The sequence below is a fragment of the Hyaena hyaena genome, unplaced genomic scaffold, assembly GCF_003009895.1.
Source record: "Hyaena hyaena isolate Hyena2069 unplaced genomic scaffold, ASM300989v1 scaffold_288, whole genome shotgun sequence".
Taxonomy (NCBI): domain Eukaryota; kingdom Metazoa; phylum Chordata; class Mammalia; order Carnivora; family Hyaenidae; genus Hyaena; species Hyaena hyaena.
In genome coordinates this window covers 468,899-489,123 of record NW_024080922.1, presented here as the reverse complement: position 1 = coordinate 489,123, position 20,225 = coordinate 468,899, and the positions used below count along the sequence as shown (strand labels likewise).

The 20,225-nt window shown below is 48.6% G+C and overlaps 1 protein-coding gene across 1 annotated transcript in view; it reads left to right on the top strand.

Moving 5' to 3' along the window:
- Positions 1 to 1,339: 1,339 nt before the first annotated feature.
- The window catches only part of EDARADD (EDAR associated death domain), a 65,335-nt gene continuing 46,449 nt past the window's right edge, over positions 1,340 to 20,225 (top strand). Inside the window, exons 1-3 of the mRNA XM_039247181.1 lie at positions 1,340 to 1,429; positions 10,658 to 10,716; positions 15,545 to 15,584. Coding sequence (XP_039103112.1) covers positions 1,399 to 1,429; positions 10,658 to 10,716; positions 15,545 to 15,584 — 130 coding nt within the window. The 5' untranslated portion in view covers positions 1,340 to 1,398. The remainder of the gene's footprint in view (positions 1,430 to 10,657; positions 10,717 to 15,544; positions 15,585 to 20,225) is intronic.

Genomic DNA, 20,225 nt, shown 5'->3' with positions numbered 1-20,225 from the left:
CAGAGACTAAGACCCCAATCCAGAGAGTGCCATGGGCCTCCGGACCACTAAACAGATGAGGAGAAGCACGAAACAAGCCTCTGGCCACCACGAAGGTGTGTATGCATGTGCTGCTTTTCTGCATGTTTCAAAGCTGGGGCTTGAGCTGGAGGCTGCTCCTCTAATGATAAATTGCTGATACTGCATTTTCTAAAAACTATTACAGTATCTCTTACACACCAGTTCCTGTCTTTCCATCCGCATGTGCCAAGGCAGAGGTGGATTCTTTAAAAACCCTTACGGGAGTCCTAGTCCCTTTCAATTGCTTGTAACGTTTGTGTAGTAGATTTGTGATTGATGGTGGGTTTAATTAAAATATAAGTATCTCAGTGGGTTAAGCGCCGGGACTTCAGCTCAGGTCATGATCTTGCACCCAGTGAGTTCCACCCCACTGTCGGGCTCTGTGCTGACAGCTCAGAGCCTGGGGCCTGCTTTGGATTCTGTCTGCCTCCCTCTGTCTCTACCTCTCCCCGGCTCATGCTCTGTCTCTCAAAAATGAATAAACGTTTTTAAAGAAGTTTTAAAAACTACAACTATCTTTAATACAATCTTGGTAAACGATTCCAGTCTGTGCTCACGTAAGTAACTGGTGCATGTTCCCTTTTAAATTAAACCTTAGTGGTTTTCTTGTAAGAACCAATTCCGCATTTCCGAGAGAACCCCCAGCTATTTTTGAGAAGGGCTGTACGGGTGTGGATCCGGCGCTCTCTCCTTCTCCTGCCTTTGTGCAGCATCAATCCTGGAGGTCATGCAATCACTAATGCCAAAGAAAAATCCAAACCGAAATTGTTAGCGTGCGCCATCATGCAGAGCGGCATATGCTGCCTGGAGACGGGGAGACTGTTTGAATATCAGATCGCGGGGCCCCGCGGTGAGACTGCTGCGTCGCGGCTGCCGGCGCGATTAGGGGGCCGGCACGGCGACCCGCGACTGCGGCCTGGGTTTAAGGCCCCTGATTTCTTCGCAGCCAGTCCAGGACGGCGCAGGCCAGCGCGGGGAGCCCGGGCGCGCGGCAGGAAGGACGCCGGCCGCGGGCGCAGCCCGAACTGGCGACGCTGGGGGCACCCGCGGGCACCCCCCTGCCTCCGCGCCCCGGCCCCGGCCCGCGCCCGCGGAGAGAGGGAGGCGGCCACGCCGAGAAGGGGCTTTGCTAATTGCCAAAGCAGGAAGTGAGCACGCGGAGGACGCTGCGGAGAGTCTGGGAGGAGGTGGAGGTGGAGGCGCAGGAGGAGGGGCGCGCAGAGCCGCGGTGGTGAGCTCCGGGCGCGTCGCAACCGCAGGACCTGCCGTCCCGGCCCTCCCACGCCGTCCCCGAGGCCGCGCAGCTCCCTCGGGCGCTCGTCTGCCCCACCCCGCCCCATGGCTTTCCCGGACGACCCTCTGCGCGCAGGTAAAGTGACACCGCGCCGCGCCCTCACCTGGAGCGGGAACCGCGGGCCGCGAGCGCGCCAGGCGCCCGCCGCTGCCGCGGGGCCGTCGGGGCCGAGCCTCCCGCGACCCCCCGGGGGCTTCCCGGGAAGACCCTGGACGGGGCGCCGCAGCCGGGTCCGCGCGGGGTCGGGCCGGGGACCGCGGCGGCGCCGGGCCGGGGACCGCGGCGGCGCCTGGGGCCCCGAGCGCGCGGCGCGAGGCTCCCCCCGCGAGCGGCTGCCGATCCCCGCGGGTCTCGCTGGCCTCCTGCGCCCCCACGCGTGCCCGGGACGCGCCTTCCCTCTCCGCGCGCTGTGGCCCCCGCCGCTTTTGTTCTGGACTCAGGATCCCAGGTTGAAACAAGTCTCTCAAGCCTCTCTGGCAGGGAAGTGCGCAGGAGTGGATTTCAGTTTTTCCTTCCTGGCTCTTCCTTTCTCCCCACTCTAGTTCTGTGAGGCCAGAATCTAGATCTTTCTTTAATCTCTTACTTGAATTTAAGGAACCCCTCAGACTTCACTTTCCAGGATTTCTACCTTCGATCTCCCATTATGTGGGGATAAATGAATGAATGATATATTCCCCAGGGCACACTAGGGCTTTTTTTTCCTTTTGCTGAGGTTGGAAAAGCTGGGGAGAAAACCACGTGTACAGAACTGCCCGTAACTGCTTAGATCAACGTGTTTCCTATTTTATGGCTTGGGCAGGGACAGTGCTCGAACATTCCATCATTAATCTGTGGCTTGAGCAATTAGGAGACAAAGCGTGCTGCATTTTGGACAGTTTCCTGGAGATTTTGAAGCAAGATTTAAATTCTTCAAGTGGAAAGTGGTAAACATGTTTTCCGTGGAAGATGGGAAATGAATAAATTATCTCGATCTCCTTTCCCTCCCCCCACCCATACCCACTGCTTGGTGGGGGGAACCAGGAAGTGAAGGGAGAAGTACATGGCCATCCCCACTCACCTCCACATCCAGCTCTCCCAAGAACCTAATGGACAAAGTTACCAAGAAGTGTTAGGCCTGATTATACCGACAGTGGTCTCAGATCTCACTGCATGATATTGGTTGCAGGGCTTCAAAAAGATTTGGGGGGTACAGGGATCCATGGAGTGGGGACAAGGGTGAAATCTGCTTGGGCGTCCATCCAAAATTAACTTCCCAGAACAGACAGGCCAAGGAACTGCCCCTTAATAGTGATACAATGTATAAAAATCTTCAGTGAGTCATGGGGTGAAGAGGCCACCAGGGCAGCTAACATGTCTTAGCTGCCGCAGAGGGCTCCAGGTTCTAGAATTCCTGTCGTAGTGTTCTTGCCCGGCCTGGCCCAGCCCAAACGGGTGCTCCCAAACCTGGAACAAAGGACTTGGAAATCCCAGCCCATGAGGCGTGACGAGAGAGGATGATGATAGGAAGGAACTGGTCTCCTTAAATTTAAGAGGCAGAACCCAGATCTGTAGGTGAAATCTTTCTAGCTTCACACAAAGTAGGGAGGGACCTCCTAAGGTAGGAGTCTTCCTGGTCACTTGCAAAGATATTGAAGAACCTATTCAGGCATCCGGAAGATGTCCCCACGTCCGTTCCCACTCTGGGAGTCTATCAATGAGATGAGGGTTCCTCCATCTAAAAAAAGATCTAAAATGACTTTCCCTTTCTCATCTAATTTCTGAAACCTCCAGCACACACCCGCCCACCCCTTCCATTCCTGTAACGAAGCCACAGATGGTGCCAATTTGTGGGACTCATTAAAGGGAATCTTCACCTGGAGCTCCCATGCGCTCTCACCTGACTCGCTGCCCTCACCGCCCCCTGCTGTGTTCACACCTCCACTCGCCTTTCACCAGCCCCTTCACCAGAGGGTGGCCCGAGACATAGCAGATCCTGTCATTTGTCAACTGAAGAAAGCTGCATGGACTTCCTAACAAATTCTGAGCCCTTCAGAGGTTTTCGTATTCTGTACAACCACCTCTACCTACCCCCACTGTCCCTGCCTTTTTGCACACCTTGTTCCCATTGTCTGGAAGGCCGCCCTCGCCTCCCCCTACTCCAGTTAGCTCCTACTTATTCTTCAGATTTCAGCTCCAAAGCTCCTGGGGTATACACCCCTCCATGCACCTGGATCTTTCCTTTCTAGCACTAGCCTCCATTGCTAGCTGTGATATGTCACCCATGTCTCTCCTGAGATAGACCGGAGACAGAGCTCACACCTGTCCTGGTATTTGGTGATGTGGTTTTCGGGGGGGGGGGGGGCAAGTGTGGATCCAGAGCCAAAAGACAAGAAAGAATTCTTGAGACGTTTTGGTGCAAAAAAAAAAAAAAAATTATTAAAGCACAGGGACAGGGCCCCGTGGGCAGGAATCCCTGCCCAGAGATAGTGAGGAGTGACTGGACTACTTGGGAGCTAGGGGGGGCGGGGTGGGGTGGGGTGGGGTAAAGGCAAGAGGAAATCTCCAAAAGCATTTTCATATGCTAAAGAAGACTGTTATCACGCTAAGGTTGCTTTCCCCTCAGGCAAAGCCTCGACGCTGAGGCATAGGGAGTTCCTGGAGAAATGTTACATGCTGCCCCCCCCCCCCCAAGTATTTGTCAATGGGCTGCGGGTTATAAGGCAATTGAATTTTGTCTACCATTTCCTTCGGCCTCTGTTTCCCACATCACTCGGCGCTTAGTAAGCTCTGGTTACATACTTACTGCCTCACTGAATGAATGAAAGAATACAGTTTAACCACATATGCTTCAGACTGTTGGCAGAAAAAGCTTTTCTTGTTTTGACATTTTAGAAACTTCTTCATTCGGTTAGGTAGGTCAACTGAGTTTACCTTGTAAAGTTTAAAAAAAAAAAAGATGTTTGTGTCTCCACATGCAGACCACAAAGGTGTATGTATACTATTATACCAGGTTATGAGCTTCATGTAAGGGAACAACTTTTTGCACCAAGAAATCTACAAGACTGTTGAGGTCACATGGAAGAAAAAGCCATGCTCGTTCCAGTATAGCTGTATCTCACTCCATCTCTGCCGCAAATAAAAATTGAACACGGAATGAATCAGAATCGTCTGTCGGAAGGGAGTCCAGTCTGGCTCACATTCATACAGACTTCAAGGCAGAAACGACGATAGAGGCTTTGAAAGCCTCGGTTGAGAAGGTGGGGGTGAGTCACTGTGATAAACTAACTGCCCAGGGCCACCAGCTCGTGGGCATGTGTCCTTCCTTTGTTCTGGGGTCCCTGTTTGCACTGTGCTTCGAGGGTGCTGGCGGGGGAGCAGCTTAGGACAGCCCTCGGTGGCCCCTCACCTCTCACCGCCCCTCCCCGCCCCCACTGTGAACTCAGGTGGGTCCCAGGCAGCAGTGGGAACAGAAACCGGGACAGAAGAGCCACCACTTCAAGGAGCACAGGTGTTTGACAAGCCGGACCAGCCAGCCCTTCTTCAGATGCACTGGAGAGCCGTGGCAAGCTGGAATCCTCCCCCCTCCTCTCCTCCTCCTCCTTTTTGAGGTTTATTTATTTTGAGAGAGAGAGAGAGAGAGAGAGCATGTGCGCAAGCAGGGGAGGGGCAGACAGAGAGGGAGAGACAGAATCCCAGGCAGGCTCTGTGCTGTCAGCGCAGAGGCCTGATGTGGAGCTCCAACCCTGAGATGATGACCTGAGATGAAGAAATCATCTGAGCCACCTGAGCCACCCAGGTCCTCCCCTGTATGTGTACTTTCTTGACCCCTGGTCCTTTCCCCATTTGCTCAGCACCTGCTGTGAGGTCTGCAGGTGACAGGGAGGAGAGAGAATGAACTGTGAGTGAGCACCGCCCAGAGCACTGCTGCGCGAGACCTTTTGTAGCCCCGAATATGGTTAGGGCTCAAGGGCTTCTTCGTCACCAGGAATGAACACAGCTGTCGGTCAACAGAAAAGCGATCACGCACACAAGATCATAATAGCAGAGGAAAAAGAAGTTCACTCTGAAATCGCAGATTCAAAGACGTGTCTTGAATTCTTCACAGGAGGCTTCGCTCTCATGCTCCTGGCTCCCCAGGAAGGATGCTCCGACAAGCTTCCCTCTTTGTTCGCTCTTAAAGAACATCCTTAGGGGAGGTCTTTGAGTCTTCCTGGACAGACTGTCTCTGGGAACCGAGGGCCCACGTGTCCCATGACTAATGAAGGGAGTTGTTAGAGTGGAACTGTACAGCTGTTGGGTGTGTATTGCAAAATAGGGGATCGTTGCTTCTGGGGAGACTGGGGGCTGCGGTTCGCGGTTCTGACTCTAAGGATGAGATTTGGGTCATTGAGTGGATGATGAGTCAGGAAGAGATTTTGGACTTAGGGCTGGTTCTGGAACGCATACTGCTTTGGGGGGTCGCTGGGTGCCTGCATTTTGCACGTGGGAGGGACGTGAATTTGAGAAGCCAGAGAGTAGACTGTGATGGGTAGAACCATGTTCCCCCAGAAACATTGTTGCCATCCTCATCTCCAGTACCTCAGAACGTGGCCTCATTTGGAAATAGTTTCTACAGATGTAATCTAGTTACAGTGAGGTCATTAGGTCCTAATTCTAACATCCTTATTAAAAGGGAAAATCCCAGATTTCCCCCAGGGGAGTGTGCCAGCGCATGAACTTCTCTAGGATCCTGAAAGTAGTGGAAAATAGGCAGATTAAAAAATTTTTTTGAGAAATAGAACATGAGTGGGGGAGGGGCAGAGAGAGAGAGGGTGACACAGAATCCGAAGCAGGCTCCAGGCTCTGCGCTGTCAGCACAGAGCCCAGCATGGGACTCAAACTCATGAACCATGAGATCATGACCTGAGCTGAAGTCAGATGCTTAACTAACTGAGCCACCCAGGCTCCCCTATATGGGTAGATTTTGAAATCACAAAGTCCCAGATCCAAATTCTGGCTTTTCTATTACCCTATGACCTTGAGCACACGGTATGTAAAAAGGGAGACCCCGGAACCCTTTGCGGGTTCCTGTGAGGATGCACTGAGCCTGGGGCTAAACCCCGCAGCACAGGCTGTGCACTGGGTAAGCAGGAGCTCTAATGGGAATTTCAGAGGAAGGAGCTGTGGACTGCGGCTTCCTATGTCATAGTGACTTCAACCTGAAGACGCTCTGTTGGCGCGGGGACCACTGCTCCTCACCGCTCATGGGCTTTAAAGCTGGCAGGACACACGGACGCTCTGTGTTCACCCCTGAATATTACAGATTAGGACCTGGAGGCCCAGAGAAAGAAGAAATGATCGTGCAGCCTGCCTAGCTTGCTCTCGCCTGATGTGTCCAAGAGCCAGGCCAGGTGTCCTTCTCCAGGGCCACGCTGTGTCACTTCACCATGGGGTTCTCTCGTGCTTTTTGAGAACTCTCTAGAAGATGCTCATATAAATTAAACATCGGTGCCGTCAGTGAGATCCTTTTCGGTCAGTTGCTGGGTAACTTGGGGTGGTCTGTGCCTTGTCTAGGGTCACTGATCCAGGAGAGGTGACTTTGGGAGGAAAACACTGCCAGTGAGAGGGGGCTACAGCTGGGAGTCGGGGAAGGTCCCCTGCAGTCCCGGCTTGAGCTTACATGGTCCCCCTTTCTGTTTTGGCTCCTCCTGTGCCCCGTGTCCCAGCCACTTTCAGAGCCTTGCTTGTGGGCCCTGCCTGCTGTTGACTGGAGCTTGTAAAAATAAACATTTTAATGCTTCTAAATAAGCAATATGATTTTCTACGTTGTAATATTGTAAACATGCAGCTCCAAGGGCTCTCAGAAGCCCTTTAGGACCACTTTCTACTTGCAGACCAGCGTCAGAGACTCAGGACCCGCCCTCCTGCGCGCGCGCGCACACACACACACACACACACACACACACACACACACACCCCCCCCCCCCCCCCCCCCCCCCCCCCCCCGCCCCCGCCCCCTCGGTACACGCCAGTCCAGGCCTTGCGAACATAGGTGGTTGAGTGCAAGCTGCAAGGATGCCCCGGGCGGGAAGAGGCACGATGTCAGGCAGGGCACGTTGGGCACCACGCGGGCCTGGATCTGTGCGCGCGTTTGGCAGTGATGCGCACAGAACAACTTCCTCCACGGCCTGATCTACAGCAGAGGCTCCAGTGAAGGTGATAAAAGACCCAGACGTGCCGCTACTGCGGGGTCCGGACATGTCGCCTTTCCCAATTATCCTTTTGTGTTGCTGCCGTGCACGTGAAAATGAAAAGCCTGAATTCCTTGTGCCCTTCCCATCATAACTTTGAGTTTAGTCTCAGAGGTTTCAGACCAGAGCAAGAGAGCTTGGGCCTCCAAATGTGTGCCATCATTCGCCTGGCTTTTCCTGTTCATGTCATAGCCTTGTGACACCTGCTCATCCAGCCTGGTGGTTCCCAGCCCCAGCCTGACCACAATATCTACCACCTGGGGCTCCCCTTGCCCCGCTACCGCTACCGGAAACAGGGGAGGAGCCCGAGGCCGGAAGCACTGAGGTGAGTCATCCAAGGTCACACCCTGGACTTGCCTAAGGCCAGACCACTGCTCTCAGCGACACCCAGGCCACTGTGCCTTCCTTAACTATTTGCATCCTCACTGCCACCTTTGGTGTGATTCTCTTTCCCGGCCATATCCTCCCTCCCATTTCTTCCTCTTTTACTTTTTCCTTCCTTTCATGCTAATTTTTCTCTAGGAAAGGGAACCAACTTATAGATACAGTGGGTGGGATCTGCATGGATTCTGTTAGGGTCATCTAGAACCCCCCCACCCCGATCTCCAAGTCCTACACAGCCCATGACCTGAAGTGCTGTTGTTGATACCTGCTGATACACCACACGCTGGTGGGGGGCAGGTTTTAAAGTGTTATCATCCAGACACGCCTGTGTGACTCAGTCAGCTGAGCATCTCAGGTCATGATCTCGTGGTCCTGGGGTTGAACCCTGAGTGGGGTTGAACATGGAGCCTGCATGAGATTCTCTTTGTCCTCCCCTCTCTCTGCCCCTCCCCTGTGCCTGCTCGCTTGCTCTGTCTCTCTCTCTCTCTCTCTCAGAAAAAAAAATATCATCTATGTACACTTCAGTGAAAATGAAATTATTGAGGCTGTGATAGGAGGGGAGGGAGGAAGGAACTTGAAGTTACTTGGTGACAGCTTCTGTCACCCTCTCCCCAGCCGGGAACCAGAATGAGAAGAATGAAAAGGGAAAATTCAAAAACCAAACTCGGTGTGTCTGGCTGGACATCTCTGAGGTACACTAACGTGCCGTGTTCCTTCTCCCCTCTCCAACTTCGCCCATGCTGTTCCCTCTCTCTAGAATGCTTTATCCCTCCCCACCCCCTTCTCCCGGCTAGCTTCACTTCTTCCTTCCAGACCCGGCTGTCCATTCCCCCCACCAACCTCCTGCCCTCACCACCTCACGTACCCTATGCTGGGCGTGGATGCTTCCCCTTGTTTCCATAGCATCCTGCACTTGTGTTTCTTAACACCATGGGCTCTGTATTATAATTGCTTATCTCGGGCAGCAGCAGTTGTGAAAGCTCAGGGTGGAATTAGCAACCCAGGTGGTTCCTGTTTTCTTTACGTATTTAAATCCGTAGTTGAGTCTATATTCCCCTGGGCTTCCAGGAAATTCCTTTTTGGTCTGAGTTGGGACCTGGCCCTCTCCTGAGGGTCACCAGGGAGTCTGAGAGGGTGATGTGGTGTGCTTGGAAAACTAGGGAGGGGCCTTGAATTTTAGCACATTTTGGTAGGCAGTGCTGTCCTCAGGGTCTGAGCCTGGCAAGACCCTTGCCATCCAGCAGCTCTCTGTTTTTGCGCCAGGCACAAACCACAGGTTTCTTTGCTGGGGCTGGGAAGTCCCCTTGGTGCATCTCCTGATGTGGCCTTGCTACCTCTGAGCTCCGCCAGAGACCAGGGCACAGTCCCCACTCTTGAGGCTGCAGATATCTGTCCCCTGCTCTGTGGAATGATCCTGGAGAGGTCTCTGCCCATTTGTTCCCACTCCTCTGGGCTATCTTGTTTGATCTCTCCGGGGCTAAGGCTGTCATACAACAGACAGATGTTCCCTTCACACGGCTACTCCTTTGGGTGTTGGCAATACCTTCCAGGCAAAGACATGGGGAAAGCCCAGACACATTCTAGAAGGGAAGCATCTAGGGAGAACAAGCACAAATTATTATCTCAATAAATCACCTTGCTATGCTCATTTGGATCCCCTAAGGCATTTTCTGGATCTAGTGCCTGGTCCAGTGTATACTTAATGAGGATCTGGGGGGAAAAAATGAAAGTTGAATGTTGGCTGACCCAAGGCTGCCACTTAGAGTTTCATAGGTTGTGCACTGCACAAATCTAGAGGCTTCCCTCCCCCCTCCCCCACTCAAACAGATTTGGTTCTTTATTAAGATGGTTTTCTGACATATCTGATAAAGTGTCTTGGAGAGGGGGAGCTTTTTTTCTAATTTACACACAGTCTTAAGGTATAGTCGTGGCTTCGACTAAGACTTATCCCTTTTTCTGTATTTCCTCATTCAATTCCTTAAATGTGACAAGTGGTAATTAAGAAGCAAAATATTGGGAAACCAAATCACTTTTTTTTGATACTGATACTGGGAGGTATTTCTGACTTTATTAATTTGCATAAACCACATCCAGATGCATAGTATTTTAAAATTATAAAAATGAGGGGTGCCAGCGTAGCTCAGTCGGTTAAGTGGCTGACTTCAATTCAGGTCACGATCTTGTGGTTCATGGATTCAAGCCCCATGTTGGGCTCTGTGCTGACAGCTCGAAGCCTGGAGCCTGTTTTGGATTCTGTTGTCTCCCTCTCTCTGTGCCTCAACCCGGCGCACTCCCTCTCTCTCTCAAAAATAAATAAAACACTAAAAATATTTTAAAATATGAATTACAAAAGAGTAGGAAATGGAGAGAACCAGAGGTCAAAGTGATCATCAAATCCAGTGTGCCACAGAGTCCTGAGAACCACATCCGCGTAGCTCATGGCTATTTATAACTCTGAGTGTGTGTAGGGGTCTACAAGCAAACTGTCCCAAAATCTGGTGTTTTTTTTAAAAAAAAAAAGTTTATTTGTCTTTATCTGTTTCTTGGTGCAGTCTGATCCCATTCCTCCTGATTTTGTTTTCAGCAGTGATTGAAAGTTAAGTGTTTCTCCAACCTGATTAGTGTGGTTTGCATCGCTGTGAAGACAGTTCTCAAAGGACACCTTTGTGCTCTTAAATTAAATGCTCTCCTTTTTTGTCGCCCCCCACAGATCATATGACAAAGGAGCCAGTGGAAGACACGGACCCTAGCACTTTATCCTTTAACGTGGTAAGTGACACAGTTTACATTAATAGCGATAACTCTTGTTATTTTTTCCCCTTTGTTGCATTTTCATGGCTCAGTATTTTCATGAAGATCAGAAACCCCAGAGTAAGGTTTCCCCAAGATAAATTTCTTTATCACCGTGTTCTCTGTGATGTAATAAACTTTGGGTTTCTCCAAGACTAAAAATGGTATTAGGCTCTGCTCTTGTTTGGCGCATGCCAGAAGTGATCTGCTTAGATTACGTCAAGTCTTTGTATACTTGTCTGCCTCCTTTTAACTTCCTCTTCCGAATTCAAAATATCTCATGTGAGATTGAAGGAAGCAACAGGTCTGCCTTCCAGTAACTGGGGGCTCCCTACTCACCAGATAAGCATACACTATTTGATTTGCATGTGTTACTGCATTTAATCCCTGCAAACGCCCTATCAGGTAAGCACTGCCTGTTTTACTGAAGCACAGAGGGTGAGGTTAAGTAGCCCAACTTGGAAGCGGCCGGGGCGAATTCAAACCCATTCAAACCCAGCGGCTGGCTTCAGGTCCCTGCCCTGCCTTCCCATAACCACTCGGTACTATGTCTACTGTTTAAGGTTTACCAAGGATTTTCATACATCATTCTTCATCCTTCAGATAAGCTGTGAGATAGTAGGACAGCTCTTCCCCTCCCCCCGCCCCCCTCCCCATGCTACAGATGAGGCAATGAAAGTTAACTGATTTGTATAAAATCACCCAGACTGGAGCCCTGCTCTCCTATGTGGTACCGCCTCTTGTTTTATGATCCAGTCAGTGCCTTTGGCAACATTTCATGTGTTATTTATGTATATAGTATGTGACATGTTTTCTTTCTTCCTTTCTTCTTTCCTTCCTTCTTTCTTCCTTCCTTCCTTTCTTCCTTCTTCCTTCCTTTCTTCCTCCCTTCCTCTTTTTTTTCTTCCTTCTTCTTTGTTTTTTTTAATTTTTTTTTAATGTTTTTTATTTATTTTTGAGAGTCAGAGAGAGACAGTGTGAGCAGGGGAGGGTCAGAGAGAGAGGGAGACACAATTCGAAACAGGCTCCGGGCTCTGAGTTAGCTGTCAGCACAGAGCCTGACACGGGGCTCGAACCCACAGATAGTGAGATCATGACCTGAGCCGAAGTTGGACACTCAACCGACTGAGCCACCCAGGTGCCTCTCTTCCTTCCTTCTTCTTTTTTCCTTCCTTCCATCCCTCCCTCCTGCCTGCCCTCCCCCCTTTCTTTTTTTCTTTCTTTCTTTTCTTTCTTTCAGCATTTGGAGGAGAGGAACTGCCCAGTCATGAACAATTTTTTTTTAAAGAGTTTATTGTCAAGTTGGTTTCCATATAGCACCCAGTGCTGATCCCCACAAGTGCCCTCCTCCATGCCCATCACCCCCCTTCCCCTCCCCCCCACCTCCATCTGCCCTCAGTTTGTTCTCAGCATTCAAGAGTCTCTCATGGTTTGCCTCCCTCCCTTTCCCCCACTATTTCTCCCCTTCTTCTCCCCCACGGTCCTCCGTCAAGTTCCTCCTAATCCTCCTGTACATGCAAACATATGGTATTTGTCCTTCTCTGCCTGACTTATTTCACTCAGCATAACACCCTCAAGGTCCATCCATGTTGCTACACATGGCCAGATTTCATTGTTTCTCATTGCCATGTAGTATTCCATGGTATAGATAAACCACATCTTCTTGATCCATTCGTCCATTGATGGACACTTAGGCTCTTTCCGTGTTTTGGCTGTTGTTGAGAGTGCTGCTATGAACATTGGGGTGCATGTGCCCCTATGCATCAGCACTCCTGTATCCCTTGGGTAAATTCCTAGCAGTGCTATTGCTGGGTCATAGGGGAGTTCTAGTGTTAATTTTTTGAGGAAACTCCACACTGAAATGATGCTCTGCATCCCTCCTCATCAGGGAAATACAAGTCATGAACAATTCTGATGAACTAATTTAGTCACAATGATATAAATGCATAAACAATATAATTAAACAGTATAATTCAATGTAATGTCTTTAAGTCTTTGGTGATTCACGTGACACCACAGTGTCTCAAAGTCCTGAGATGTTTGTTCTCATGTCTTTCATCAGCATTGCACAGTTTTCTAAGTGAGTACAGGGGACAGAGCTGGACACACGGTGGAAATCAATATGAAAAAATCCCCCGCCCTGTGTCCCATAAGGACGGGACGCGGAGAGGCCCTGTGGATCTTTGCTGTTATCCCTGGTGCTGTGGTCCCTTACGAGAACCCTCGGCCTCTCCTCTACTGGGTGTTACTCAGTTGGTCCTTCCTGTCCCCTCCCCAGTCCCTGGCCTGTGCTCCTCTGGGATTCCCACTCTCTTCCCGACATCAAGTTCTCCCCTCTTGTTTTGGGTCACAGCTACCTCTGATCACTTCTTCATGCTGGGCCAGAGTGATTTTTCCAAGCCTTCCCTGGGTCGGTTTGTGGGGGTGGCTGCACCAGGGGACCACGTAGTGGGTGACCTAAATGCCCCAAGCTTCTGGAGGTGAGAAGCCAAACCCAAGTATTGGCAGGGCCATTTCCCCCCGAAACCCGTGGAGGAAGAACCCTTTCTCCTCTCTGCCAATCTGTGAGGTTGTCGGCAACCCGCAGTGGCCCTTGGCTCGGAGCTGCACCCCTGCGTCCCCCCCCCCACCAGGGTTGGCACGTGGCTGAATTCCCCCTGTGGCTCTGTGTCTCTGAGTTTCATCTCTTATAAGGACACAGGTCATCTCAGACTGAGGACCTGCTCCCCCCCCGCCGCAGTGTGATCTCATCTTAACTAGTCCTTCATCTGTAGTGACCCCATTTCCGAATGAGGTCACATTCAGAGGTGCTGGGCATTAGGACTTTGACAGGTTTTGTGGGGGGAGCTGCACATCAAGCCATCACATGGCAGCTGCTCCTGGGATTAAGCCTGTACTCTTCAAAGTGCCACATGCAGTCCCCATGACCTCATCTCAGCATCCCTCCATAGCGAGCCAGGCGTGTGTAGCTATTTTCTGCTCCCAAAACACCCCATCCATGCCTTCTCACCTTCCTAGGATAGGATTTTCCTCGCTGCTCCATCCAGCGAGGAAAATCTCCCTGCTTCCTCACCTAATGAACTCCTATATTTCCTCCTCTTCTCAGTTCAAGCCTCCCTGACCTGTGACACTTTCTTTGCCTCACCCTGGGGTCCCCTTCTCCACAGCCCAACTCCTACTTTTGATTGCACTGGGCTGAAATCATTTAGCTTGTCTGAGTTTCTACAAGACTGTGCTGAACATCTTACCATGCACAGTTGGAGGGGCCAAGCTTCCCACACACCTAGAATGGCACCCATTAAATCATTCCCACCTCGCTTCCCGGGTCTTCCATGTCAAATGGCTCCATCATGTCATATCCAGCCCTGTCCCCCTCCAGCGTGCATCTCTGCTTCAGGCCTGACGGGTCTTCTACACCTGTCACTCTCCAGACCACCTGGACTTGCTCCTCTGTGTCCACCATCTTTAATTACTGTGTTTCTTTCTCTTGGTCACCTGAGCTCTTGAGCATTCTCCAGCTCAAGTGTCTGTCTTTCCAGGAAACCTGCGTTTGCTCTGGCCTGTTCGTTCATGCAGACTTTTGGTAGATGTTCAGTTAACACTGAGTCAAAATAAGGGGTTGCAAAGATCATAGTTCCTTCTCTCGAAAAACTCTGAGTTTGCTCCAGGAGACAAACAACTATATACTTTAACAACAGCCTGATAAGTGTTCTAGGACAGGGGTGTGTCCCATGCTCTGGAGAACAGAGTGTCAAGAACAATTTAGTCTGAGGGAAAACTTGACTTTTTACGTTCTCCATAATTGATTGATTTCTTCTGTGGAAGAGGAGTTCGAGGCTTCTAGAAGTTCTGCAACTTCACTGTTCAGCTCCAAAGAAGCTGTAAGGAAAGAGATTTAAAACAAAATCTTTGGTTCCACATTTGTTTCTTCTCTGTCACAGGAGGACATGTGTGAGACCTAGCAGCAAATTGAAAGGTGTAACTTTCTTTTTTTTTTTAAGCCTGGAGGGTGTGCACCCGTAGGCCCAGATGGAGGGTGGGAGCTAAAATAGGGGTTAGGGGACAAGATAGGGAGACTGGGCACATTCTCACTCCTCTTACATAAGTCATCAGAGAATGACTACAGTCTTTAATCGGAAGTCAGAGTATCCAGAACGTTAGATACCTGCGTGGAGGTACAAACAAAGACATAGGTGATTGCAAAAGCCTTTGCTACTTTGAATTCCTTCCAATGGATTTGCCCTCATCCAGGGCATTGAGGAAAATGTGTGTGGTCATTCATAATGAGTAGATCTTTGTGAATCTTTGTGTAGGTCAGTAGGGATGGTTGGCTTTTGAATGCTGTCCCAGTCAGCCCAGGACAAGGCTCTCCAATAGTGAGTCCCACCCGGCACACAGGCTTATTGGCCCAAACGAATATCACAGAAATGACGACAGGATACGGGTCTATCCCCATAATTCATGAAAACATAAAATTGTTCCTCAATTTTAAACTACAGGAAATAGGGGAAATAACTCTGCAGAAGAGACAGGAAGTGTGGTTTGGTGGTCAGAGCTGAGGAAATTGAGAAGCCTTATTCTGTCTCATGTTCCAACATTAATCTCTTGTCAACCTGGATTTCATTTTTTATGAACTAAGAATAAAAACAAGCAATGGGTCAGGCCCGTTGATAAACCCACAGTTAGAAACTTGCAAGGTTTTAAACTAAAATCATGACTTCCCCCAAACAAAGCTTTCTTTTCACTTTGATCTTACAATTGACTACGGCGTTTAAAAATAACTCTCCTCTTTTGTTGATTTCCACAGTCAGACAAATACCCCATTCAAGATACGGGACTCCCTAAAGGTATGTACAGTTATAATATAACTACTTGAACTTGTGATTATTTCAATATCTTGAACAAAGCACCAGTCAAAGTAATTTCTCATTATGTAAAAGTGTAGAACAGAAACATACCGATAATTTAGCTGATGATTTGTTGATCTCAGGCGTGGATTTTCGTATTCAAGTCTATGAGTTATTTCATTAGAAATTAGACATTAAATTCCTGTGGTGTTTTTCACATGCATAAAATGAAGATAGCCAGGACTCCAGGTTGCAAGTGACAGAAATCTACTGTTAATTTTAAAAAAGGGAGGAGGGACCATTAGGGTCTTTGGACACTGATGAGTCCAAGCACTTAAACGATGCTTGCAGGCTCAGCCTCTCTGTCTCTTTCATGGCTCTGTCTTCATCTGTGTTGGCTCCAGTTTTGGGTAGACTTTCCATTCATGATGGAAAAGGTGGTCACCAATGCCCGTGGCTTTACACAACACCCCTCATGATGGTGGAGCAAGGTGGGGGGGGCTTTCCTCCAACACCCACATAATTCTGGGGATGACTGTCATATGGGAAGTTTGGGTCACATGGCCATCTGTGAGTCCGCTGTTGCCATCAGGAGGATGAAGGAGGCATTGGTCAGGTCTGAGCCTTGAGGTTGGGTAGGGGAGAGCGCAGAGTTAGTTCTACCCAAACCACAGGAAGGAGGGTTCTCTTATTAGACTGAGGGGCAAAGGATGCTTGTCAGGCCCCAAAGCAGAAAACAAACAAACAGAAACCCACCCAGAAACCTATCTATTGTAATTCACAAGCTACTGTTTTAGGCTCAGTACAGACCAGCCATTTTTCTGATTTCTCCTGTGGGGTGGTCTGCAAAGCTGTATCTGTCATGGAGACCGAGCTGCTGCTCGCCCGACTGGAGCATTTCCTCGTGCTCTGCTGACCACCCGGAGTGAGGGGGGTGGAGGGCTATCAGATCTGACCAGCTTCAGAGATGGCAGGGGCCCCCGGCTTCCTGGAGAGGTAGGGCTTCCCAGCACCCATGAACATGGGTTTTCCTGGCAGTCTTTGTGACGGGGTGATCATAGGGTCACCGGACTGGAGAGTTGGGAGGGAGCTCCCTGCCGGGGCCCACCTGGGATTGAGTCTAGGGTGTTGCCAACGCTCCTCTCCCCTCCATTCCTTATTCAGCAGACTCTTCTCCTTGCACCCAGAGATTACACTGTTAGAGTTTCATTCCTTTTTCCCCCTGTGCATGTCCTAGGCAGCGATGTAGGGAAAAGAGACCAAAGGCCAGGATTGAGTCCAAATCCTGGCTATAGTAGGGGAGCCTTCTGGCTAGCTCACGTCCTCCTTTCCCCTGTGGGTGAAGGACTTCTAAGTGTCCTGAATCCTCCAGACTGTGATTTGACAATTTAATTCAGCAAGAAGGTGAAAGGTGTAAGCCAGGAAGCCAGGGACACATGGGAAGCAGCCTTGAAGGGGTTTCTTAGACTTCAGGGGCACAGAAGAATCATCTGGGAGTGTGGGGGGGGCTCACTCATAATGCGGATTCTGGGCCCGGCTGCTCTGAAATCACGATGTGCTAGGTCTAGGGTCAGGCTCAGGCACCTGTGTGTAATCGCACACCTGAGGGGTTGGGATGCAGACCTCACTTTAAGAGACTGCCTGGGGCGCCTCATGGCTCAGTTGGTTGACCATCGACTCTTGATTCAGCTCAGGCCATGATCCCAGGGTTGTGGAATCGAGCCCTGCATCAGCCTCTGCAGTGCTTGGGAATTCTCTCCCTCTCCCCTGTCTCTCTACCCTGTGCTTGCTCTCCCTCTCTCTCTTTCCAAAAAATAAATAGAGCCTGCCTAAGATGTTTCAAGGATTTGGTGTGTCCACCAGGGGGGCACATAGACCAAGAGAACAGAACTGAAGCCAGACCACCACCTGCTGGACTCTGAGTGCCCGAAGCAGGTGATTCTATATCTCCCGGTCCCAGTTACCTGCCTGTAGTGTAGGAGGACAGTGTTATCATCCCTCGCATGGTGCTCGTGAGAATTCAGTGATATGGGGGCACCTGGGTGGCTCCTTCAGTTAAGCGTCCCATTTGGGCTCAGGTCATGATCTTCCCATTCGTGGGTTCGAGCCCCACATCAAGCTCTGTGCTAACAACTCGGAACCTGGAGCCTGCTTCAGAGGCTCTGGCTCGCTCTCTCTCTGCCCCTCCCCTGCTCATGCTCTATGTCTCTCTCAAAAATAAATAAATATTTTTTAAAAAATTCAGTGAAATGAGCACAGGTGAGCATCAGATGGTGGAGGAAAATCTGGCAACAAAAAAAGTAGGAAAACTCAGGGTCGAGGATGCTTTCCTAGCGCCGTGGCAAAAGTGGCACCGTTTGAGACAGCCACAGAGCTGCAGTGACTCTGAGACTGCAGTGTCATGGTTCGATCTAAAGATGGTTTTTAACACCCTTAAACATGACTTCCTGTTTTGGGGGGAAAAAAAAAGACTGGTTGCTTAGCAGCCTCCTAGTACAGTAACTGTACTATTGGGTTTCTCCTAGAATTTGAGGTTTACAAAACCCTAATCCAAATGGTAATGAATTTACAAGGAACATGACTGTGAAAACCACCTTTGTAAGAAATGTGACTAGATCTTTCTTCTATCCTTATTCACGGACGATGATATTATCTATTATTATTATTTTAATATCAAAGCGAGCATGCAAGTGTGAGTGGGGGAGAGGGGCAGAGGGAGAGAGAGAACCGTAAGCAGACTCTTAGCACAGAGCCCAATGCAGGGCTCAATCCCACGACCTGGGATGATGACCTGAGCCAAAATCAAGAGTTGGACGAGTTAGACACTCAATTGACTGAGCCACCCAAGCACCTGGAGAACAATATTATTAAGCACATAATTTCTCATCTCCAAAGAAACACATCATCTTATACTTAATGTCCAGAAGTTACAAAAGTTATTCCAATGTTTGTATTCAATAATATTTATGATTTAATAACTGCTAGTATTTAAAAAAATGTTTAATATTTATTTTTGAGAGAGAGAGAGCACAAGCAGAGGAGGGGCAGAAAGAGATGGAGACACAGAATCCGAAGCAGGATCCAGGCTCTGAGCTGTCAGCGCAGAGCCTGACGTGAGGCTCAGACTCACAAACCATAAGATCATGACCTGAACCAAAGTCAGACACTTAATTGATTGAGCCCCCCAGGTGCCCCTGCTAGTATTTTTTTTAAACATACCAATGAGGCCAATATAATCATTAAACATGTGTGGTACTTTTCTCACTGTAAATGTTTTTAGGGAAAGAAAACCCATATGAATCAGAGACGACTTTATAGATTTCAAAGTAAATGCAATCTAATGAAGTCCAGAGTCAGACTTACAGTGTTTAAGTGAATTTGAGGGGGTCCTGCTTTATTTAACAGAGGATTTATCTATAATTAGCCTGAACAATTTCCATATGGTTAAAAAGTCTTCAAAATTTATTTTCTTAGGCAGATTCAGTATGTTTCACAAAACCTTTATTATACTTCTAGAATATTCCTACTGCCTTCACGATAAAACTGTTTCTTAACACGGTCCAGACCAGAGTGGTTCTGAATAATGTAGTTTTACCATTAATCAACTGTGGAAATCTAGTGCGATTTCAGTGATCACCATGTTTTTGAGATGAAACATGTTGTTTAACTTGTGTTCATATCAGAAACAAATGTGCAACTTCCTCCTCCCCTGATTTTAGAGATTTCAGAGGGTTCATTCTATCAGGGTTCATCTGTCAGGCATCTTTTATGAGAGCTTTACTGGGAGAGTCTGCAGGCACTAAACTCAAGACTAATATAAGAGTGAGACTTATTTTATTAAGTCTTATTTATAATTTTTCATTTCAGAATAGTTGATGCATTAGTTTTAGGTATATATCATAGTGCAGAAGAGTGGGGAGGGATCCTCAAAAAATTAAAAATAGAGATACCATATGATCCAATAATTCCACAGCTGGGTATTTATCCAGAGACAATGAAAACACAAATCCGAAAATATCTATGCACTCTTATGTTTATTACAGTATATTTACAACTGTTAAGATATGGAAGCAACCCAAATATCCATTGACAGATGGATAAGGAGGGTGTGTGTATGTGTGTGTATATGTGTGTGATAGAATATTACACAGCCATTAAAAAGGATGAGATTGTATGGTTTTTGATGTGAATGAGGCTTATTTTATATCACAGAGTTCCTTATATCTTGTAGAAACTACTGGATTAAGTGTTCTGAAGGGAGTGTAACTCTTCACATTTTGAGAAAAAAATGTGGGAAGAGAATTCTGATTTTTTTGGGTCACTATTCCCAGTGAGGGGAAATTGGACATAAATACATCATAAATCAATGAAGCTTTTATCATCTTTTTCTCTAGTATTACTGCTCTTTTCTCTTATTCAAAATATTTTATGGTGAATTTTAAGCTAATGAGAAGTAAAGCAAACTAATTCTGTTGTTCCTGAATTTGAGGAATTTGAACTCAAGCATAGATGATATTTGGGGACCTTTTAGGACAATTTAACTAAATGTAGAAGTAGTGGTTCCACTTGAAAACGTTAGGAAAAAATAAACAAATGTGAAAGAACTCACTAAAATAAATCAGAAATAAAAATGTTTGCCCT